Source organism: Hyla sarda, chromosome 1, assembly GCF_029499605.1.
Source record: "Hyla sarda isolate aHylSar1 chromosome 1, aHylSar1.hap1, whole genome shotgun sequence".
Lineage (NCBI taxonomy): Eukaryota > Metazoa > Chordata > Amphibia > Anura > Hylidae > Hyla > Hyla sarda.
In genome coordinates, this window is record NC_079189.1 from 253,451,395 (window position 1) to 253,474,737 (window position 23,343).

The 23,343-nt window shown below is 43.8% G+C and overlaps 1 protein-coding gene across 1 annotated transcript in view; it reads right to left on the reverse strand.

The window, feature by feature from the left end:
• Positions 1-23,343, reverse strand: part of ADGRL3 (adhesion G protein-coupled receptor L3) — a 961,109-nt gene that overhangs the window by 160,891 nt on the left and 776,875 nt on the right. The window contains exon 23 of the mRNA XM_056570909.1: positions 16,633-16,761. Coding sequence (XP_056426884.1) covers positions 16,633-16,761 — 129 coding nt within the window. The remainder of the gene's footprint in view (positions 1-16,632; positions 16,762-23,343) is intronic.

The window sequence follows — 23,343 nt, forward strand, 5'->3', positions numbered from 1 at the left end:
TTAACCCTCCATATATTGGTCCGATAAGTGAATAGGTAAAAAGGTTAGCGCACCTCCAAAACCCCATCCCTAATGTGTTGCATCCAGTAGCAGTCCAAGAAAGGACATTCTTTCAAGTGGTGACAGCGTCATGGGTGTCCAAGGCACAATAAAGCTAATATAGAACAAAATGCTGTAAAATATAACTTTGGCTATAATAGTGTCACAAAATACAAGGAATCTTGCTACTACTGGGCTGTTGTAGCCACAGACTAGTCAGACTGCCCAGGCTAACCCCTGTCCACTGTCATAAATACAACACATCACAGTATCCAGAGACGGGGAAAAAAATCTGCAGACAGAAGTAGCGAAAGCCTGATGTGAGGGACAGAAGAGCACTATGCATAACTGTAGCCACAAACCCCCCCCCCCCCCCCACACACACACACACACACACATACACAAAACAACAACCCCTTAAAAGAAAAAAATTCCAGCCAGACATTACGAGTCTGCTGCAACAGAATTTCCGAGCTGATTTTTTCCATCAGATTCTGCTTGGAAATTCTGCCATGTTAATGGGGCCTTTGGTGTATACTGTAATATGCATGTCAAGGTTGCAAGAGCCAAATCTTTCTGTACAACATGAAAAGTCATACAGTATGTTCAATGGCACAAAGACCAAAAACAAGCATACTGGAGGCATGTAAAATGTGATACGATCTGATGAATCCAGTTTCACTGTATTTTCCACTTCTGTTTGTATGTCTGGAGCTTACCGGATGAAGCCTACATTACTGATTTCCAGAGATAAGAAAGTCAAGCCCGATGTACCCAGTCTCGTTTAGTACTTTGTAGTGACAGCAGCTTGCTAACTTTTGAACATTGCCTGGCCAGTGCAAGCCTGGAAACAGCAGTAATAATAGCAGAAGGGATATGGAACACATGGCATTTTGGTATCACATAAGCAAGATCAGCAAGATCACATGACTCCAGGTTATTCAATAATTGCTTGCATACTGTGTCATACAGCTCCCAGGCCAGTGAGGACACAGAATAAAGTTGGTATTAAGAGGCTTATAAGGTCCTATGCACTGCACTGCGGCTGTCATTTTGGAGAAAGCTGAGAGAGAGAGAGAGAGAGAGAGAGAGAGAGAGAGAGAGAGAGAGAGCAAGAACTACAGATCCCAAAAAGCCTTTACAAATCCAATAGAATTTCAAAGCAGGCTGAGCAAAAGTGTGGTGTCCCGGTACCGTGTTGCATACCGTACCTTGTATGGTGGTCCCCAAAGTCAGAGTTACTACGTTCAGGTCGTTCAGCCCCTAGTCGCCTCTTTTTCTTTTCTAAGTTTGTAATGTTTAAATGTATATATTTAATATAATGTACATTAATATGCTTACCTTGGTAGCATCGCAGGGCCTTCGGTCATGTGACTATGTTGATCCCTCTATAGTATGTTGGAGGACCTTTGGAGGTCCTTGGGTCACATGATTACCCAACCCATAACTCTTTGTACAGATAATTGACAGAAGTATTGGACCAATCAGCTTAAGGCCAGCCCCTGCCCATATAAAGGAGCTGCAGCCAATGATCGCTCACTTGGGTTGCTGCCCTCATGGATGCCGGACTATTAGGACGGATCTGCGCAACTTGCAAAGACAACCCTAGGCCTGAAGCCTGCTGGCCCTAGCGTGAACTCAAAAGGTGAGTCTTAAACTGAACCCCGCTAAAGCTAGCGTGACTGCTGGACCTCAACTAAATCCCCTAAATCCAGCGGAACAGCGCATATATGTCTATGGACTCTAAAACGCTTAAGGTCAATATCTAAGAGACTTTGCTTGTACAGAGACTTTTCCGGTTATAAAGCTTGCATAAAATCTTCAGTAAAAGTTCCAACTGTTTTCAGCAAACTCTCCGGTTGTGGATATTCAATTATTTCATACCTTCCTATCGCTTTTGGGAAGGGTGGCGGTAGGACAAGCATTGCAGAGGAGCCCTCACCCTGGCGTCACAAGTAGAAAGGGTTAAACATACCCCATTGAAGTACTGCACAACTACACCCCATATACCCTACACCCCAGAGCTACCACAAAAGTATTGAGGGGGAACTGGTGCCAGAAAGTTAAACAGATTTGTAAATTACTTCTATTTCGAAATCTGAAGCCTTCCAGTACTTATTACCTGCTGTATACAACAGAGAAAAATGTGTAGTTATTTTCAGTCTGACCACAGTGCTCTCTGCTGACACCTCTGTTCATGTCAGGAACTGTCGAGATTAGAAGCATATACCCATAGCAAACCTCTCCTGCTCTGGACAGTTCCTGACAAGGTGTCAGCAGAGTGCACTGTGGTCAGATTGGAAAAAATTTACAAATTTCTTTGTAGTATATCTGTAGTATACAGCAGGTGTTACGTACTGGAAGGGTTGAGATTTTTAAATGGAAGTAATTTACAAATGTATATTGAGATAGAATGCCAGGCTGACGAAGGAGGAGGAGGGGGGTAGGGAAGTGGGAGGGAAGGGGATGGGGGTAATGTGATTTGTTTCTTAATATTGTTAAGTATGTTTATTTTTATTTTTTTTCTATGTATGGTGTATAATAATAACAAAAAAATATATATTATTTTACTTTCTGCCACCAGTTGATTTGAATTTTTTTTTTTTCCCACCAGAGTTCCCCTTTATTCAGTGGGCTCACTATAAACCCGAGCCAGCAGTGAACATGCCCACAAAAAGCTATCATATTACAAACAGAGCAAAGCATTGATCAATGGGCTGACTTCAGACAGTGGGTTGGTACTGATTGCAGGGGCATTCTTGGGACAGTTTTGCGCTAATGCACTTCTTTAAGCCAATGAACAGTGTCCATCGGCATTAGCAGGAAACATTCCTCCCCTTTATGTATCTACTTTGTCCAGCCCACCAGCCCCACAAGTCCCACTAACTTCTTCCATCATGGAATTAGCATCTGTTCTAGTTTAAGATTCCATGTTTTTTCCTTGTCTAAAATTGTGGGTACATTTTTCCGGTAGGAGCTGCGCTCGCTCCCGAGCAGTGAGTGCTGACTAACATCAGTAGCTAGACACTCACTGCTGATGTGATCAATGCCGTTTACTGTGTCTAAAATGAAAGTCAAAGTTGCCAGTAACTCAGAGGAGTTTACTGAACCCCGCAAAGTGATCCTGGGGGTTTGATGAGCTAAAATGGCGGAGAAGGGTCCACTTGCCTGTCTCCTGCCGCCAATCATTAATCCAATTATGTAGCTTGGCATAGTCAGGCTATATCAGTGGAGCGCCGATCACACTGTGTAATGCTATTCCATAGGTATAGCATTATACAGTGATTGCAACCTAGTGATTGCATATAACAGTCTCCTAAGGGGACTTAAAAAGTGTAAAATAAAAAATAAAATAAAAATGTAAAATACCTATTTTTATAAGCTCTTAGTGTTAGAAATCCTCTCAGGGGAAGGGGGTGTGTCCCTTCCTTGTGGTGGTGGGAGGTGAGACATCTTGTGTCCATTAATCATGGAAAAGCCTGATGCTGCTGCAGGACTGATTAGTGTCTCAGTATGGGGACCCCTAGTTGTGGGATTTTCAAAAGTCACTTTCTTTATTAAATATATAAAAAAAAAATTACAACCATATTACAAAAGGTCTTTAATTTTCATCAGTAACAATATAGAAAAAGTTTTTGATCCCACATTGCCCATTTAAGGTCAAAATGTGTTGTGTCCTGAAGGGGATAAAATAAGCATGAACCAATCAGATTTAATATGCAATAGAAGACATTTACTAACTGTGTTGTACCTTGCCTTTTTAGCACTAAGTAGGTTCTAAGAGTGCATTCACGCTCTAGTAACTAGCAGCAGGTTTCCCTCTGTGGTAAACCCACTGCAAATTATGCTTCCATTCATTTTATTCGGTAAGTAGACAGTCTGCAAATCTGACACTATGGCCAACTATGGCCATTAAAGGGATACTACGATATTTTTTAAATCAACTGGTGCAAGAAAGTTAAACAGATTTGTAAATTACTTCTATAAAAACATCTTAATTCTTCCAGTACTTATTAGCTGCTGAATACTACAGAGGAAGTTCTTTTTGGAACACAGAGCTCGCTGCTGAATCACAAGCACAGTGCTCTCTGCTGACATCTTTGTCCATTTTAAGCACTGTCCAGAGTAGGAAAAAATGCCATTAGCAAACATATGCTGCTCTGGATAGTTCCTAAAATGGACAGATATGTCAGCAGAGAGCTCTGTGCTCGTGATGTCAGCAGAGAGCACTGTGTTCCAAAAAGAAAATAAGCCCTTAACAATATAAAATGGGATAATGTCCTCAAAAACAAGAATACTGACACTAAATGGGAGACTATTAAAAATATCTTAAACTCTCACTGTAAGATGTATATACCTTATGGGAATAAAAGGGTCAGAAATAAATTAGAAAAAAACAATATGGATGAACAAAAATGTTAAGGGGGCAATAAATGACAAAAATAAAGCATTTAAACTACTAAAACAGGACAGCAGTGAAGAAGCATTAAAAAGCTATAGAGAAACATGCAAAATATGTTAAAAAAAAATGCAAAAATAGAGACAGACTCAATGCCAAAGAGAGTAAAACCAACCCCAAAATGTTCTTTAACTATATAAATAGAAAAAAGGTAAAAAATGAAAGTGTAGGCCCGTTAAAAAATGATGAGGAAGAAATTCTAAACGAGGATCCGGAAAAAGCTAATATATTAAACAAATTCTTCTCCACTGTATTAACCGAGGAAAATGAAATGCCAGGTGAAATACAGTGTGATTAGGTAAACTCCCCAGTACAGGTCACCTGTCTAACCCAGGAAGAAGTACAGTGCCGCCTACAAAAAATGAAAATAGACAAATCACCAGGTCCAGATGTTCTAAAGTAAGTAATGTAAAAGACAGACCCCTATTTTTAAGATTCAGGGACTCTATAGGAACAGGGACTGTTCTCCAGGACTGGCGCATGGCAAATGTGGTGCCAATATTTAAAAAAAAAGGTCAAAAAGTGACCCCGGGAATTATAGACCTGTTAGTTTAACCTCCGTTGTATGTAAATAGTTTGAGAGTTTTCTAAGGGATGCTATTTTGGAATATCTTGATAAAAATAAATGTGTGACTCCATATCAGCATGGCTTTATGAGGGATCCAGGGCCGCCATCAGGGGGGTACAACCCATACTCCTTTAAGGGGCCCGGAGCTTCAGGGAGGCCCGGCCGGCCCTGTCCTATTTTTTTGCTTGTCAGTGAGTCACTGTGTCTGTCGCTCACTGAGCACTGGGGGCCCGCCACTGGTACACTGCATGCTGACTGATTGACTAACTACATACAGTCAGACAATTAGTCAGAATGCAGCAGCGCGCCTCTGCCACATATAACTCCGGTGCTCTTTAAATCTGCAGTGGCCCCCCCTCTCCCCGCCCTATTGAACCCCCCCCTCCACCCCCACCCCCAATCGCCGGTAAAAAAAAAAAAAGCGCAGTTCACACAGCTGCTCCTGTCTGACTTCCTCCTGCCACTAGCTCTGCTCTGAGCTGTATGCATGCACGTATACAGTTCAGAGCAGGCCATGACCTCTGCCCCGACGAAGGCGCCGATGACGTCAATCATCAGCGCCTGCCCTGTGGAAAAGATAAGGCGCCACCCGGCTGTTGAAGATCGCTGCGTGGTACATGGGGAGTATTTTTTTTTTGTTATTTTTTGTACGCGGGGGCGGGAGTGTATGTATAGGAACCACACAAATCATGGTACACCAGTGTGCCTCCAGCTGTTGCAAAACTACAACTCCCAGCAGGCCCTGACAGCCTTTGGGCATGCTGGGAGTTGTAGTTTTGCAAAAGCTGGAGGCACACTGGTTGGGAAACACTGTCCAGGCCTATTCAGCATACACATCATGTTACATCAGTGTTACCCAACCAGTGTTCCTCCAGCTCTTGCAAAATTACAACTCCCAGCATGCCCAAAGGCTGTCAGGCCATGCTGGGAGTTGTAGTTTTGAAACAGCTGGAGGCACACTGGTTGGGAAACACTTTCCTAGCCTATTTAGCATACACATCATGTAACACCAGTGTTTCCCTGTGTGCCTCTAGCTGTTGTAAAACTACAACTCCCAGCATGCACTGACAGCCTTTGGGCATGCTGGGAGTTGTAGTTTTGCAACAGCTGGAGGCACACTGATTAGGAAACACTGTTTTAACCAATTCAGTATTTCACAAACAAAGAGCAGTGTTTCCCAACCAGAGTGTCTCCAGCTGTATTAAAACTACAACTCCCAGCATGCCTGGACAGCGTTTGGCTGTCCGGGCATGCTGGGAGTTGTAGTTTTGCAACAGCTGGAGACACCCTGGTTGAGAAACACTGCTCTTTGTTTGTGAAATACTGAATTGGTTAGCCATGCTACTTTCTGAGAGTTTTATTCCACCACCGGCTGCCTACCTACCTGAGTGTATTCCCACCTACGTATCTATCTAACTGTCTTCCTACCTAGCTACCTACCTATTGGGCAACCTAGTACACTAACTGGCTACCTACCTAGCAACCTACCTACATGTATTCATACCTACCTGGCAATCTATCTATCTACCTACCTGGCTATACTTACCTGTTATCATACTTGACTACCTATCTGTCTATCTTTCTGCCAAACTACCTGCCAACCTAGCAACCTACCTATTTGGCTACCTGGCTATTTCTCTACCTGGCAACCTAACTGCATACCTACTTGGCTTTCTTCCTTACTACCTACCTAACTGGCTAGCTACCTACCAAAATACCCAGGGAAATGTTTTGCATCAAAGCCCTGTGGTTTCAAGCTATGCCCCTGGGGAGCAATATGAGGGGGGTAATATAGAAAGGGGAGCAATATCAGGGGGTAATATAGAAAGGTGGAGCATTATGAGCAGCATAATATACAATGGGGACAAAATGAGAGGGGATAATATACAATGGGGGCAATATGAGGGGATAATATACAATTGGGGCAATATGAGGGGGTTAATATACAATGGGGGCAGAATGAGGGGCATAATGTACAATGAAGGGCAATGTGAGGGGCATAAAATACTATGGGGCAATATGAGGGGCATAATATACAATGTAAGAGGCGTAATATACTATGGGGGCAATGTTTGGGCCTGCTAAGGTAATGTTTCTGGCATAATACCCCATGGGGGCAATGTTTGGGGCTGCTAATCTATAGGGACAATGTTGGGGCCAAATACTATACAGCTGCACAGAGGGATCTAATACTATCTGGGGCAGTGTAATACTTATAGGGGGTTTGTATAGAGTTGAGGATTTTGCTGTAGCGAGAAGCCAAAAATATTTGTCTGGCAGATTCGGTGAAGACGAGTTGTGATCGTGAGAAACCTTCATGATGACCCAGGACAGATGGAGAAGAAAGAGAAAAGTGAACGACTCTGAGCAGAGAAGACGTCATCTGTGAGTATGTAACTATAATGACTTATACAGTCTGCAGCACCTGTGTACAGCTGGTATCTATTTCTGTATGGTCACTGTATGGGGGATATTGGTATCTGTATAGTGGTTTTTATTCAATAACAATATAGGAGTATTAGTCAGTGGTAATGGTGTGGCGGAATTATATGTCCCTTGTAGAGATGAGCGAACTGTGGTCATGGTGTGGCGGAATTATATGTCCCTTGTAGAGATGAGCGAACTTACAGTAAATTCGATTTGTCACAAACTTCTCGGCTCGGCAGTTGATGACTTTTCCTGTGTAAATTAGTTCAGCCTTCAGGTGCTCCCGTGGGCTGGAAAAGGTGGATACATTCCTAGGAAAGAGTCTCCTAGGACTGTATCCACCTTTTCCAGCCCACCGGAGCACCTGAAAGCTGAACTAATTTATGCAGGTAAAATCATCAACTGCCGAGCCGAGAAGTTCGTGACGAATCAAATTTACTGTAAGTTCGCTCATCTCTAGTCCCTTGTATTGTGGTGTTTCCTTACAGTATTCACAGCAGAATTAATATGGAGTAACGATATTGTAACGATATTGTTTTAAGTTTCTAAGCCCGATACGAAGATAAAATCTAGTGTGTGCCACAGTGAGGAGGAGAAGGGAGGGGGGGGGGGCAGACTACAAGCTGTGTAAGGGGCCCCAAAATTTCTGATGGCAGCGATGAAGGGATCGGTCCTATCAAACTAACCTGATCAGCTTTTATGAGGAGGTGAGCTCCAGACTAGACCAGGGGCAATCGCTGGATGTCGTATGTCTGGATTTTTCCAAAGCATTTGATATGGTGCCACATAAAAGGTTGGTGCATAAAATGAGAAGGATTGGGCTGGGGGAGAATGTGTGTAAGTGGGTAAGTAACTGGCTGAGTGATAGGAAACAGAGGGTGGTTATTAATGGTACTTATTCTGATTGGGTGATTGTTTTAGTGGGGTACCACAGTGGTCCCTCTTGGGTCCTGTCCTATTTAATATATTCATTAATGACCTAGAAGAGGGGTTGAATAGTAAAGTAGCAATCTGCAGATGATATTAAACTCTGTGAAGCGGTAAACACAATAGAGGACAGTGAACTGTTACAAATCTGGATAGGTTGGAGGTTTGGGCTGGGAAGTGGGAGATGAGGTTCAAAACTGATAGATGTAAGGTAATGCACATGGGGAAGAAAAATCCGGGCTGGGATTATGTTTTAAATGGGAGAAGACGTAAGACAAATGTGGAAAAGGACTTTGGAGTCTTAGTTAACAGTAAATTTAGCTGTAGTGACCACTGTCGGCAAATAAAATCATGGGGTGCATCAATAGGGGCATAGATGACAAGGAAATAATTCTGCCGCTGTACAAATCACTAGTCAGACCACACATAGAATACTGTGTACAGTACTGGGCACCAGTGTACAAGAAAGATATAGTGGAGCTGGAGAGGGTTGAAATACGGGCAACCAGAGTAATACGGGGAATGGGAAGACTACAGTACCCAGAAAGATTATCAGAATTAGGGTTATTTAGTTTAGAAAAAAAGAAGGCTTAGGGGAGACTTAATAACTATGTATAAATATATCAGGAGACAGCACAAAGATCTCTCCCATGATCTATTTATATCCAAGACTGTATCTTTAACAAGGGGGCAACCTCTACGTCTAGAGGAAAGAAGGTTTCTACACCAGCACAGACGGGGGTTCTTTACTGTAAACCCACCCCCCCCCCAACAGTATGTTTTATTTTTTTCACTCGAGTATAAGCCGAGGGGGACATTGACCGTGTGGTTTATTTAACAATTTATTTTTATAATTCGGACATTTACACACGTGGCGATACCACATATGTTTATTTTTATTTACACTGTTTTTTTTTTTTATTGGGAAAAGGGGGGTGATTCAAACATTTATTAGGGAAGGGGTTAAATGATCTTCATCAACTTTTTTTTGCAATGTTATAGCCCCCCTACGGGACTATAACATGCAGTACATTGATTCAATACACTGATCACTGCCATTGCATTCAATGGGAGGGATCAGTGTTATCGGCGGTTGATTGCTCAAGCCTAGATTAAAGGGTTGGAGCAATCAATCGCCGATCGGACGCACAGGATGCAGGTAAGGCACCCTTCTGCTGCGTCCTAGCTCATCGGGGCATCGCGATTTTACCCTGATGGTCCCGATCAGCCAGACTGAGCTACGTCTAAAGAGTTAATGCCGGACATCAGCCCAATCGGCCATGTCCGGCATTAGCCACGGGTCCTGGTTGCTTGTAGCTCACCTGCTGAGCGTGCCTCATACCTCAGGAGACACTTATGGACGTTCATAAACGTCCATATGCGTTATGGGGTTAAATAAAGCGTACCTGTCAGATCCAACAAAAAATTTTTTTTTTTATATATCACTCAGTACCTAATCCTGACCATGTACATCTAATTTATACGTGTCTAGCACCTTTATTTTTTTTATTACACTTTTAATTTAGCTCACTAGTCTGAATTCCTCTCAAAGGGAGGGGGTGTGGCCTTACTATGCAGGTATCCACCCCCTCCCTCAATATGCTGTCTGCTCAAATCTCCCCTAGCATTAGCAAAACTACAACTCCCAGCTTGTCCTCACTGACAGTAGCGGGACACAAGCTGACAGTGGGAGGATTTTTTCTCTGGGAGCCCTGTGCTCACAGCTGTCAATCAAGGAAGTGTGTCCATGACATAGGTGATGATGTATGGACACAGCAGGACTAGTATGTGTCCAAGCAGGCAGTCAGTCAGTTGTTTGACTGGCTTTTTCAGCATGAAATACTGAAAATGTTCTGATGAAAGCAATTGCAAAACCTATTGGTTTTGCATACTTTACAACATATCAAAAGTTTTTGTATCTGACAGTGCCCATTTAAATAAACAAAAACAAATCTTCCTAATCCTGAACCAATTTAAGTATTATGCAATAAATCTCCCATAAAAGCATTGGTCATCAGAAAGGCACTGTCACGATGCCGGCTGGCAGGAGGTGGATCCTCTGTGCCAGAGAGGGATTGGCGTGGACCGTGCTAGTGGACCGGTTCTAAGTCACTACTGGTGTTCACCAGAGCCCGCCGCAAAGCGGGATGGACTTGCTGCGGCGGTAGTGACCAGGTCGTATCCACTAGCAACGGCTCAACCTCTCTGACTGCTGAAGATAGGCGCGGTACAAGGGAGTAGACAGAAGCAAGGTCGGACGTAGCAGAAGGTCGGGGCAGGCAGCAAGGATCGTAGTCAGGGGCAACGGCAGGAGGTCTGGAACACAGGCTAGGAACATACAAGGGAACGCTTTCACTGGCACAATGGCAACAAGATCCAGCGAGGGAGTGCAGGGGAAGTGAGGTATACATAGGGAGTGCACAGGTGAACACACTGATTAGAACCACTGCGCCAATCAGCGGCGCAGTGGCCCTTTAAATCGCAGAGACCCGGCGCGCGCGCGCCCTAGGGAGCGGGGCCGCGCGCGCCGGGACAGGACCGACGGAGAGCGAGTCAGGTACGGGAGCCGGGGTGCGCATCGCGAGCGGGCGCCACCCGTATCGCGAATCGCATCCCGGCTGGAGGCGGTATCGCAGCGCACCCGGTCAGTGGATCTGACCGGGGCGCTGCGGGAGCGAGAGTGTAGCGAGCGCTCCGGGGAGGAGCGGGGACCCGGAGCGCTCGGCGTAACAGTACCCCCCCCTTGGGTCTCCCCCTCTTCTTAGAGCCTGAGAACCTGAGGAGCAGACTTTTGTCTAGGATATTGTCCTCAGGTTCCCAGGATCTCTCTTCAGGACCACAACCCTCCCAATCGACCAAAAAAAAAGTTTTCCCTCTGACCTTCTTGGAGGCCAGTATCTCCTTTACGGAGAAGATGTCCGAGGAGCCGGAAACAGGAGTGGGAGAAACAAGTTTGGGAGAGAAACGGTTGATGATGAGTGGTTTAAGAAGAGAAACGTGAAAGGCATTAGGAATACGAAGAGAAGGAGGAAGAAGAAGTTTGTAAGAGACAGGATTAATCTGGCACAAAATTTTGAAAGGACCAAGATAGCGTGGTCCCAATTTGTAGCTAGGGACACGGAAGCGGACATATTTAGCGGAGAGCCATACCTTGTCTCCAGGAGAAAAAATGGGGGGAGCTCTTCTTTTCTTATCAGCAAACTTTTTCATGCGTGATGAAGCCTGTAAGAGAGAATTTTGGGTCTCTTTCCATATGATGGAAAGATCACGAGATATTTCATCCACAGCGGGCAAACCAGAGTGCAAGGGAGTAGGGAGGGGGGGAAGAGGGTGACGGCCGTACACCACGAAAAATGGGGATTTGGAAGAAGATTCCGAAACTCTGAAGTTATACGAGAATTCGGCCCATGGTAGAAGATCTGCCCAGTCATCCTGGCGGGAGGAAACAAAATGCCGTAAATAATCACCCAGGACCTGGTTAATTCTTTCTACTTGCCCATTGGATTGAGGATGATAAGCAGAAGAAAAGTTTAATTTAATCTTTCATTGTTAACGCAATTGATGTAAAGAGGTCTGGCGAGACTGGTCACTGGGATGTTGAACCTGTTGATGAGAGAGGCCAAAATAAAGTTTCCTGCAGATCCGGAATCCAAGAAGGCCATAGTAGAGAAGGAGAAGGTAGATGCAGATATCCGCACAGGTACAGTAAGACGTGGAGAAGCAGAGTAGACATCAAGGACTGTCTCACTTTTGTGCGGAGTCTGCGTACGTCTTTCCAGGCGGGGAGGACGGATAGGACAATCCTTCAGGAAGTGTTCGGTACCGGCACAGTACAGGCAGAGATTCTCCATGCGGCGTCGTGTCCTCTCTTGAGGTGTCAGGCGAGACCGGTCAACTTGCATAGCCTCCACGGCGGGAGGCACAGGAACGGATTGCAGAGGACCAGAGGAGAGAGGAGCCGGGGAGAAAAAACGCCTCGTGCGAACAAAGTCCATATCCTGGCGGAGCTCCTGACGCCTTTCGGAAAAACGCATGTCAATGCGAGTGGCTAGATGAATGAGTTCATGTAGGTTAGCAGGAATTTCTCGTGCGGCCAGAACATCTTTAATGTTGCTGGATAGGCCTTTTTTAAAGGTCGCGCAGAGGGCCTCATTATTCCAGGAAAGTTCTGAAGCAAGAGTACGGAATTGCACGGCGTACTCGCCAACGGAAGAATTACCCTGGACCAGGTTCAGCAGGGCAGTCTCAGCAGAAGAGGCTCGGGCAGGTTCCTCAAATACACTTCGAATTTCCGAGAAGAAGGAGTGTACAGAGGCAGTGACGGGGTCATTGCGGTCCCAGAGCGGTGTGGCCCATGACAGAGCTTTTCCAGACAGAAGGCTGACTACGAAAGCCACCTTAGACCTTTCAGTAGGAAACTGGTCCGACATCATCTCCAAGTGCAGGGAACATTGTGAAAGAAAGCCACGGCAAAACTTAGAGTCCCCATCAAATTTATCCGGCAAGGATAGTCGTAGGCCTGAGGCGGCCACTCGCTGCGGAGGAGGTGCAGGAGCTGGCGGAGGAGATGATTGCTGAAGCTGAGGTAGTAGCTGCTGTAGCATCACGGTCAGTTGAGACAGCTGGTGGCCTTGTTGCGCTATCTGTTGTGACTGCTGGGCGACCACCGTGGTGAGGTCGGCGACAACTGGCAGAGGAACTTCAGCGGGATCCATGGCCGGATCTACTGTCACGATGCCGGCTGGCAGGAGGTGGATCCTCTGTGCCAGAGAGGGATTTTCGTGGACCGTGCTAGTGGACCGGTTCTAAGTCACTACTGGTGTTCACCAGAGCCCGCCGCAAAGCGGGATGGACTTGCTGCGGCGGTAGTGACCAGGTCGTATCCACTAGCAACGGCTCAACCTCTCTGACTGCTGAAGATAGGCGCGGTACAAGGGAGTAGACAGAAGCAAGGTCGGACGTAGCAGAAGGTCGGGGCAGGCAGCAAGGATCGTAGTCAGGGGCAACGGCAGGAGGTCTGGAACACAGGCTAGGAACATACAAGGGAACGCTTTCACTGGCACAATGGCAACAAGATCCGGCGAGGGAGTGCAGGGGAAGTGAGGTATACATAGGGAGTGCACAGGTGAACACACTGATTAGAACCACTGCGCCAATCAGCGGCGCAGTGGCCCTTTAAATCGCAGAGACCCGGCGCGCGCGCGCCCTAGGGAGCGGGGCCGCGCGCTCCGGGACAGGACCGACGGAGAGCGAGTCAGGTACGGGAGCCGGGGTGCGCATCGCGAGCGGGCGCCACCCGTATCGCGAATCGCATCCCGGCTGGAGGCGGTATCGCAGCGCACCCGGTCAGTGGATCTGACCGGGGCGCTGCGGGAGCGAGAGTGTAGCGAGCGATCCGGGGAGGAGCGGGGACCCGGAGCGCTCGGCGTAACAGGCACCATACTGTAGTTTCATAATAATTTGCATGATCTCTAAAACAGTACCGACAATGTTTGCACATGATTAGCAGTTATTAAATACTTCATTTCATTGACAGGTATTATATATTTAATTTGTAAAAATATGGTGCTTAGTGATTAGTAGTATAGGTAAATGATAAGCAAATTATGGTAAGTGTTTTTATAGTCCAGGGCTTAGTGGTCAATGAAATGTTTGAGCAATCAAAAGATCAGAAATAAGAAAGAAAAAGATAACCACAAGAGCAGGATCGCCATAGCCATAGCAAACCTGTCCTGCTCTGGACAGTTCCTGACATGGACAGAAGTGTCAGCAGAGAGCAAGTTGGTCAGCAGCTGATAAAAACTGAAAGGATAAGAATTTTAAATAAAAGTAATTTACAAATCTGTTGAACTTTCTGTTACCAGTTACCAGTACCCCTTTAATTATTAATAGCTTTAAAAGGTGTGTTAAAAGGACTGTGACCATTTAAGTTTAGAATAAAAATCCAGGCCTCAACATCTAATTTAACTACAATTAACAGATAAATATGATAAAAACAATAATAAACAAAAATCAGAAAAAATATAACATTATAAAATAATTACATCAATTAGTATTGCCTGACTAAGGTATAAGCCACACAGGGAATTAAAATTAAATTAAAATAATGCATCTAGTACTATAGTGTGATGAGATCACCATGATTACTTCAACCCATTATTTGTCCAGAGACAAAAGAGATGCATTGCTGTAGAGCCAATTACTAGAGAATTGTAAGAAAACAACCACACTTGGTGCTAGACTGCTAGGGGATTAGCGGTTGATGGATCAGGGCACCTTAATAATGAGGAATTGAATAAATACTGTATTTACGTAGGTTTCCATAGAAAATGTGGTGGATTTGAGCTGAGGAAGATCCTACAGATCAGAGCAGGTGTAAACAAAGCAAAATGTAGGTAAAAGTGCAAAATGTAGGGAAACCTTAGTAAATACAGTGGAAAACAAATTGTAGGGAATTAAAACCCACAAAGAAAACTACACTCCACTCTTAAATTAGGGCCAACATGTAGTTTTAAGGCTTATTTATAATATTTGTGTGATCCATGACTTAAAAAAAAATAAAGCAATAGCAATTGTTGCTGGGTCTTGTATGTTAAAGAATGTTAAAGAACTGCTGTGGACAGAAAGGGTTAATTAAATTAATTGACCACTGCTTGCCGCTAGTAAGCATGTGTAAAAGGGAGGAACCCCCGAATGGATGTGACGTGTCAGGCCCGGATATATTCCTGACCGTTCAGACTTCTGCCGTGATGTACCTTTTCTTAATCGTTTGTACAACATGCACTTTATGAAAAAAGAGAAAAGAAGTAAAAACAAATAAGAAATGAATAAAAGAAAAAACTAAGTCCTTATAGTTATGCTTGTCTGCTTAAAATGCTTGTCTGTCTGAATTTTTTCTACCTAAATGCTGGATTTTCTCTGCCATTGACAGTGTTTCTGGATTAAAATACTTGTGCCCTGTGGACATGTGAAATAACAGCATATTAAAATGTCACACACAGTAAGTGACCCCCTTTACCTACAGCAATTGTTAAAAAAAATTCGAGATCTTACATTGATGTAATTGTTAGTGCCCTGATTTCTGTGTCGACCTCCTGCAGTGTGAAGTGGTGGACACACAATTTCCTTGCTGACCTTCTCAAGTATAGATCATATACTTTTCTTTTGCACTTCTATATGCATGTATATGTAAAGTGAAATAACTAGTACTTAACACAATTTCATAGAAATCTTTTAGATCGAAAAATAGTATTATACATAAATCAATTCTGTCTCCCTTTTATACATGATTCTAGAAGTGCATAAAGGAATTATGTAAAACACATAATAAATAAGAGGCATACATTTGTGAGGACAGTGGAGAAAAAAATACAGGAAGATCCCATAGCACTACTTATTGGTGAGATCTCTGGAGCTGAGTGTAAGGGATTTTATATGCAAATCATAGGAGGTAGAAATGAGAAGTGAGGTTTGGTATATAGGAAGTTACCAAGAGCAAGACGGCAATGCACTCTTGGGAAATAAAGTTGCTTCTTGATCACTAGGGTTCGCCCACATAATATGAAGAAAGAAGAGCTGCAGATGGGAGGAAAGAGGCTCATAAGGGTGAAAATTACACTGAAGAATATTTTTTTATGGATAGTATTAAAATAATACTGCACATCACTCTACGGTTTCATTTATTTCCATTTCTTGAGACATCCTTTTAAAGCAAAATTCTGAAAATAACTGTTCGTAAAGTAGCAATCGAGTTGTAATTAAAAAACAATGAAAATAATGAGGTCAACTAAGACTGATAAGGCCACTAAATGCCACCACATTTGGCAAAACAATCTGTAAAAAATAAGTGATAAGCTTCACAAAACTATTAAAAAAGAGGTATACATTTCAGTTATTGTAATGAAAATAATTCAAGTAATAACAAATAAGTAAATATTTCAATATTGTTAAAAACATAAACCCAAAAAAAGCTGTCGGCACCAATAATACAAAAAAAAAAAAAAAAAAGGGAGAACTCCAACTGTTATACTAATTTTGAACCCACATTACAGATCAGTACATTTACCCTAAAAGTAAGCACTACTGATCAAAACTGCCTGGAGTAAATATATAAATAAATAGATAGATACATAAATCAATAAAACTGCTGAAGTCAAGCCATCAATTTAAAAAGGTATACAGAGGGATAAGGTTAAGAGAAACTCAGGCACACCTTGTAATTTGTATATGCTTACAGAAGGGTTGTTATAGACAGCCAATTCCCCGAGCAATGTATTATAGGGATTGCTAGCCCCACGAGGACGAAGCAGAGCATTGGTAATAAGATGATTAGCCATGGCTCCTGGAATAGCCCAATAAAAAGACAAAAGAGAAGTCAATCAGGAATATGTACCAAAAATAACATGTTAACATAAGTTAATGAGTTACTGGCATTAAGAAAAAAATCTATTTAAGAGGGCAGGATGGTTCAATAAATACTGTAAATAAATAAGCTAACAACTACAGAATATAAAGACACATTGACATAAAATAGGCAGTATCTTGTAAAGTGTAGAATTTATATAATGCATGTTTCTTGATTTGACTGGGTTTCCGATCTTGGTGGGAAACCAGCAGCTACGACCAGACACACAGAGCTACCCGCCCGCTCTGCCGTTGCTCTGTAACTGCCATCAATGCATCTGCAATGTTAAATACACTGCAGATGTGCAGTGTGTGACCTTATCCTATAAGGGTTGTTCTACCCCTGTTCTGTTACCAAAATCTACCTTCCAAAACAGGGAAGGGTAGTTGGGCACTGCATCGTGATTATTGCATGTGGCAAAACCATGCCTGCAAGAAGTTGCCAATATTGCGGCTACATCTTGTAGCCATTGGTCACCGTGTGTGTTTGCCCACACATGGTGATCGCAATGTGGTATCTGCCCCCCACAGGACTGGGGCTGTAGTGCAGTTTAAGGAGCAAGGAAAAGTATTACCCTTTTAAGACTAGGTTCACGCAAAGCAGTCACATTGCAATCTGCTTGGTAATTGTCATGTGGAATTGCAGTGGTCATTAACAAGTAAACTGCTTATAGCTTTAATTAATTTGAAAACTGTCCTCTTATAGTAGTGGTCAAAAGTTTTAAGACTGGCACAAATGGTTTGCTATTTCAGTGCTTTGTCAGATTTTGGTTTACTGAAATAAAGATAATTAATGGTATGGGAGGATTACAGTACCAAGACAGGTTATCAAGCAATTTGATCACAATGTACAAATATATGAATGGACAGTACAGAAATCTTTCTAGTGATCTTTTTTAACCTAGGCCAGTAACCATGACATGGGGGCATCCTCTACGTCTAGATCAGTGCTTCTCAAGCACGGTCCTCAAGACCCCCCAACAGGTCAGGTTTTTTGGATTTCCGTAGTCTTTCACAGGAGATATAATTATGGTCAGTGAATCAGGCATCACCACAGTTATATCACCTGTGAAAGACTAAGGAAATCTTGAAAACATGACGTGTTGGGGGGTCTTGAGGACTGCGCAAAAGAAACACTGGTCTAGAGGAAAGAAAGTTTCACCATTATCACAGACAGATACTCTTAACTGTAAGAGCAGTGAGATTATGGAACTCTCTGCCACATGATGTTGTGATGTCTGACTGAACAAGCAAGTTTAACCCCTTAAGGACACATGACGTTCTCATACGTCTCCATTTCCGAGTCCTTAAGGACACATGACGTATGAGAACGTCATGTGTTTTACCGGCCCCCCGCAACCATCTGGAGCGGAGCCGGTGCCCGATGCCTGCTGAAACCGTTCAGCAGGCATCGGGGCATATCGCCCAGGGGGGTCATTATGACCCCCCATGTCGGCGATGGCCGCAGATCGCTGGACAATTCAGTCCAGCGATCTGCGGCGGATTCCGGGTCAATCGGGTCTCCAGTGACCCGGTGACCCGGAATTATTGGCTGATCGGGGCCGTCAGAGACGGCCCCGAACAGCCAGAGCCAGCAGGGGTGAGGTGGCACTGGTGCCACCTCACGATCGCCCTGATTCGTCGGCCGGATTACCGGCCGACCAATCAGGGCGCCTGCTGCGGGTGTCACTCCCGCAACCCGCTCCGCCCCTCTTCCGGAGGACGTGAGCGGGTGCGGGACGTGCACCCCGGGTGCTGAGGACCCGGATCACCGGCGCCCCTGTTGGGATCGGGGCCCCAGGAGCAGCGGCGGCGGCGGAGACGACGAGGGACTGACCTGGTGCAGCGAGGATCATTGGAGGTGAGTGACAGCCTCCTGCTGTTTCTTAGCAACAGCTCCCAGCATGCAAAAAGGGCATGCTGGGAGCTGTAGTTATGCAACAGCAGGAGGCAGACCACCACAACTCCCAGCATGCCCTTATGGGCATGCTGGGACTTGTAGTTTTGCAACAGCTGGAGGCACATTCTTTCTATGGAAAAGTGTACCTTCAGCTGTTGTATAACTACAACTCCCAGCTTGCACAATCAGCTAAAGTGCATGCTGGGAGTTGTAGTGGTGCATCTGGTGGTTGCATAACTACAACTCCCAGCATGCCCGTTGGCTGTCGGTGACTGCTGAGAGTTGTAGTTTTGCAACAGCTGAAGGCACACTGAGTTAAGTAGCAAACCAGTGTGTCTCCAGCTGTTGCATAACTACAATCCCCAGCATCCCCAGCCAAAGTAGTATGCCTCCAGCTGTTGCATAACTACAACACCCAGCATGCCCTTCCGCTGTCCGTACATGCTGGGGGTTGTAGCTTTTGCAACAGCTGAAGGCACACTGGTTGCAAAACACTGAGTTTGTTACCAAACTCGGTGTTTCACAACCAGTGTGCCTCCAGCGGTTGCAAAACTACAACTCCCAGCATGCACTGATAGACCGTACATGCTGGGAGTTGTAGTTTTGCAACAGCTGGATGTTCCCCCCCCCCCAATGTGAACATACAGGGTACACTCACATGGGCGGAGGATTACAGTAAGTATCCGGCTGCAAGTTTGAGGTGCGGCAAAATTTCTGCCGCAGCTCAAACTGCCAGCGAGAAACTACTGTGAACCCCCCCGCCCGTGTGACTGTACCCTAAAAACACTACAATACACTAACACACAATAAAATAAAAAGTAAAAAACACTACATATACACATACCCCTACACAGCCCCCCTCCCCTCCCCAATAAAAATGAAAAACGTCTGGTACGCCACTGTTTCCAAAACGGAGCCTCCAGCGGTTGCAAAACTGCAACTCCCAGCATGCACTGATAGACCGTACATGCTGGGAGTTGTAGTTTTGCAACAGCTGGATTTCCCCCCCCCCCCTCCCCCCCAATGTGAACGTACAGGGTACACTCACATGGGCGGAGGATTACAGTAAGTATCCGGCTGCAAATTTGAGCTGCGTCAAATTTTCTGCCGTAGCTCAAACTGCCAGCGAGAAACTACTGTGAACCCCCGCCCGTGCGACTGTACCCTAAAAACACTACACTACACTAACACAAAATAAAATAAAAAGTAAAAAACACTACATATACACATACCCCTATACAACCACCCTCCCCAATAAAAATGACAAACGTCTGGTACGCCACTGTTTCCAAAACGGAGCCTCCAGCTGTTGCAAAACAACTACTCCCAGTATTGCCAGATAGCCGTTGACTGTCCAGGCATGCTGGGAGTTTTACAACAGCTGGAGGCACCCTGTTTGGGAATCACTGGCGTAGAATACCCCTATGTCCACCCCTATGCAAGTCCCTAATTTAGGCCTCAAATGCGCATGGCGCTCTCACTTTGGAGCCCTGTCGTATTTCAAGGCAACAGTTTAGGGCCACATATGGGGTATGGCCGTACTCGGGAGAAATTGCCTAACAAATTTTGGGGGGTGTTTTCTGCTATTACCCTTTTAAAAAATGTAAAATTTTTGGGAAAACAAGCATTTTAGGTAAAAAAAATATATATTTTTTTACATATGCAAAAGTCGTGTAACACCTGTAGGGTATTAAGGTTCAAATTACCCCTTGTTACGTTCCCCGAGGGGTCTAGTTTCCAAAATGGTATGCCATGTGTTTGTTTTTTTGCTGTCCTGGCACCATAGGGGCTTCCTAAATGCGGCATGCCCCCAGAGCAAAATTTGCTTTCAAAAAGCCAAATGTGACTCCTTCTCTTCTGAGACCTGTAGTGCGCCAGCAGAGCACTTTTCACCCCCATATGGGGTGTTTTCTGAATCGGGAGAAATTGGGCTTCAAATTTTGGGGGGTATTTTCTGCTATTACCCTTTTTAAAATTGTAAACATTTTGGGAAAACAAGCATTTTAGGTAAAAAAAATTTTTTTTTTTTACATATGCAAAAGTCGTGAAACACCTGTAGGGCATTAAGGTTCACGTTACCCCTTGTTACGTTCCCCGAGGGGTCTAGTTTCCAAAATGGTATGCCATGTGTTTTTTTTTTGCTGTTCTGGCACCATAGGGGCTTCCTAAATGCGGCATGCCCCCAGAGAAAAATTTGCTTTCAAAAAGCCAAATGTGACTCCTTCTCTTCTGAGACCTGTAGTGCGCCAGCAGAGCACTTTTCACCCCCATGCGAGGTGTTTTCTGTATCGGGAGAAATTGGGCTTCAAATTTTGGGGGGTATTTTCTGCTATTACCCTTTTTAAAAATGTTAAATTTTTGGGAAACCAAGCATTTTAGGTAAAAAAAAAATATATTTTTTTTACATATGCAAAAGTCGTGAATCACTTGTAGGGTATTAAGGTTCACTTTACCCCTTGTTACGTTCCCTGAGGGGTCTAGTTTCCAAAATGGTATGCCATGTGTTTTTTTTTGCTGTCCTGGCACCATAGGGGCTTCCTAAATGCGGCATGCCCCCCAAAAACCATTTGTCGCTCCTTCCCTTCTGAGCCCTCTACTGCGCCCACCGAACAATTAACATAGACATATGAGGTATGTGCTTACTCGAGAGAAATTGGGTTTCAAATACAAGTAAAAATTTTCTCCTTTTTACCCCTTGCAAAAATTCAGAAATTGGGTCTACAAGAACATGCGAGTGTAAAAAATTAAGATTTTGAATTTTCTCCTTCACTTTGCTGCTATTCCTGTGAAACACCTAAAGGGTTAATACACTTACTGAATGTTTTTTTGAATACTTTAGGGGGTGTAGTTTTTATAATGGGGTCTTTTATGGGGTATTTCTAATATGAACACCCTTCAAATCCACTTCAAAACTGACCTGGTCCCTGAAAAATAGTGAGTTTGAAAATTTTGTGAAAAATTTCAAAATTGCTGCTGAACTTTGAAGCCCTATGGTGTCTTCCAAAAGTAAAAACTCATAAATTTTATGATGCAAACATAAAGTAGACATATTGTATATGTGAACCCAAAAAAAATATATTTTGAATATCCATTTTCCTTACAAGCAGAGAGCTTCAAAGTTAGAAAAATGCTAAAATTGAATCCAATTCAATACAATTCCACAGCAAAATGAGCACAACATTAATCTGATCTCCGGAACCTCCTGTCCCTGCCTGCAGAAGTATGATCATGCACTACAAATCCCAGTCAGTAGTGCTCCAGCCTATAACAAGCATCCCATACAAAGAACAAATGTTGTCCTTATAAGAAAAGTCGTCTAGTAAAGATGTTAAAAAGTACTGCAGTTCAGGCCTTTAGTGGTCTTTGGAAAATTGGCAGGTGCAAAGCAGCATCAATCTATACACACCGGTAGAAGTGGAGACTAGGTCTCTCTGTGTAGCGCGGTTCTTGCTCCGCACAAAGAGGATGCAGGGCAGGATCACTGTACCGGAGTGGGTAAAAGGTGGGTTGTCTTGCTAACTAGTTTGAAACACCTCAAAACGCTCACTGTTATACAAAACAGGCACACGTCTAAGCATAAGACATTTTATTTACCTATTTGCTAAAATCTAAACATAATGAAACATAAACAATGAATCATGGAAGTAAGAATCAATACATTTACTGGATATTGTATCATCACTCCGTGATCGGGGGACTCATCATCGATCGTAGGAGGTACCCGTCTATGTCTGCATCACACAACGCGTCCGCTGTGACTGGAAATCCCATTGATTCGGGGAGTTTCCAGAGTTTTTGTCCCTGATTTACCACGCCTTGCGCAGTCCCGTATATGCTCAATAATTGGTTCACGTACCCACTGCGCATTCACGTGGTGAATACGTGTGCTACTAGTTAGGGTTAAGTCTTGTTTGTGCGTGCTTACGGTTATGCACTTTTTTACACAACATGTTATATAAGTGTGACATATCACGCATGCCCAGTAGTTGTTTACTAGAAGGGGTGGCGTGTGAACAGTACTGTTAAACCAATCACCATTCATGCTCCTCATATGCAGATAAGTCACAGAATTTGTTGCTCTGAACTTAAGTAACCCCTATTTTTATACAGTTTCATAGAGAACAAGAGCCATTACTATTCTTTATACAATTCATCATGATTCTACCTATGCTAAATCAGACACTCACACAGACTTGTCAGAATCGTATCACATGGGTGAATACGCATTTCCTGCATATCAACTTAAAAGACAATATTTCCATATAAAATACTCAAATATTTTACTTCATACTGCAAGCGCAGTTTGCGCTACTTGCCGATAGTAGGAATAAGCTGCATGAAGGGAAGTCAGCTCTACCTAGTCAACTGTAGAACACTATAACTAACAGGTTCACATATATGAGCTGCATAATTGGAAAATGCTTATATTCATATGAATGCTAAATAAGAGACTTTTAAACATCACTACAAGATAACTTTTCTTATAAGGACAACATATGTTTCCTCCTTTTATTATCCTGATCTGAAATTCCTGAGAGATTATTATATTTATTTCATGTGGGGTTAAACTGGATTCGCAAGGGCCCTGTGATCCATTTATTACGCTGTTATTTTAAAATA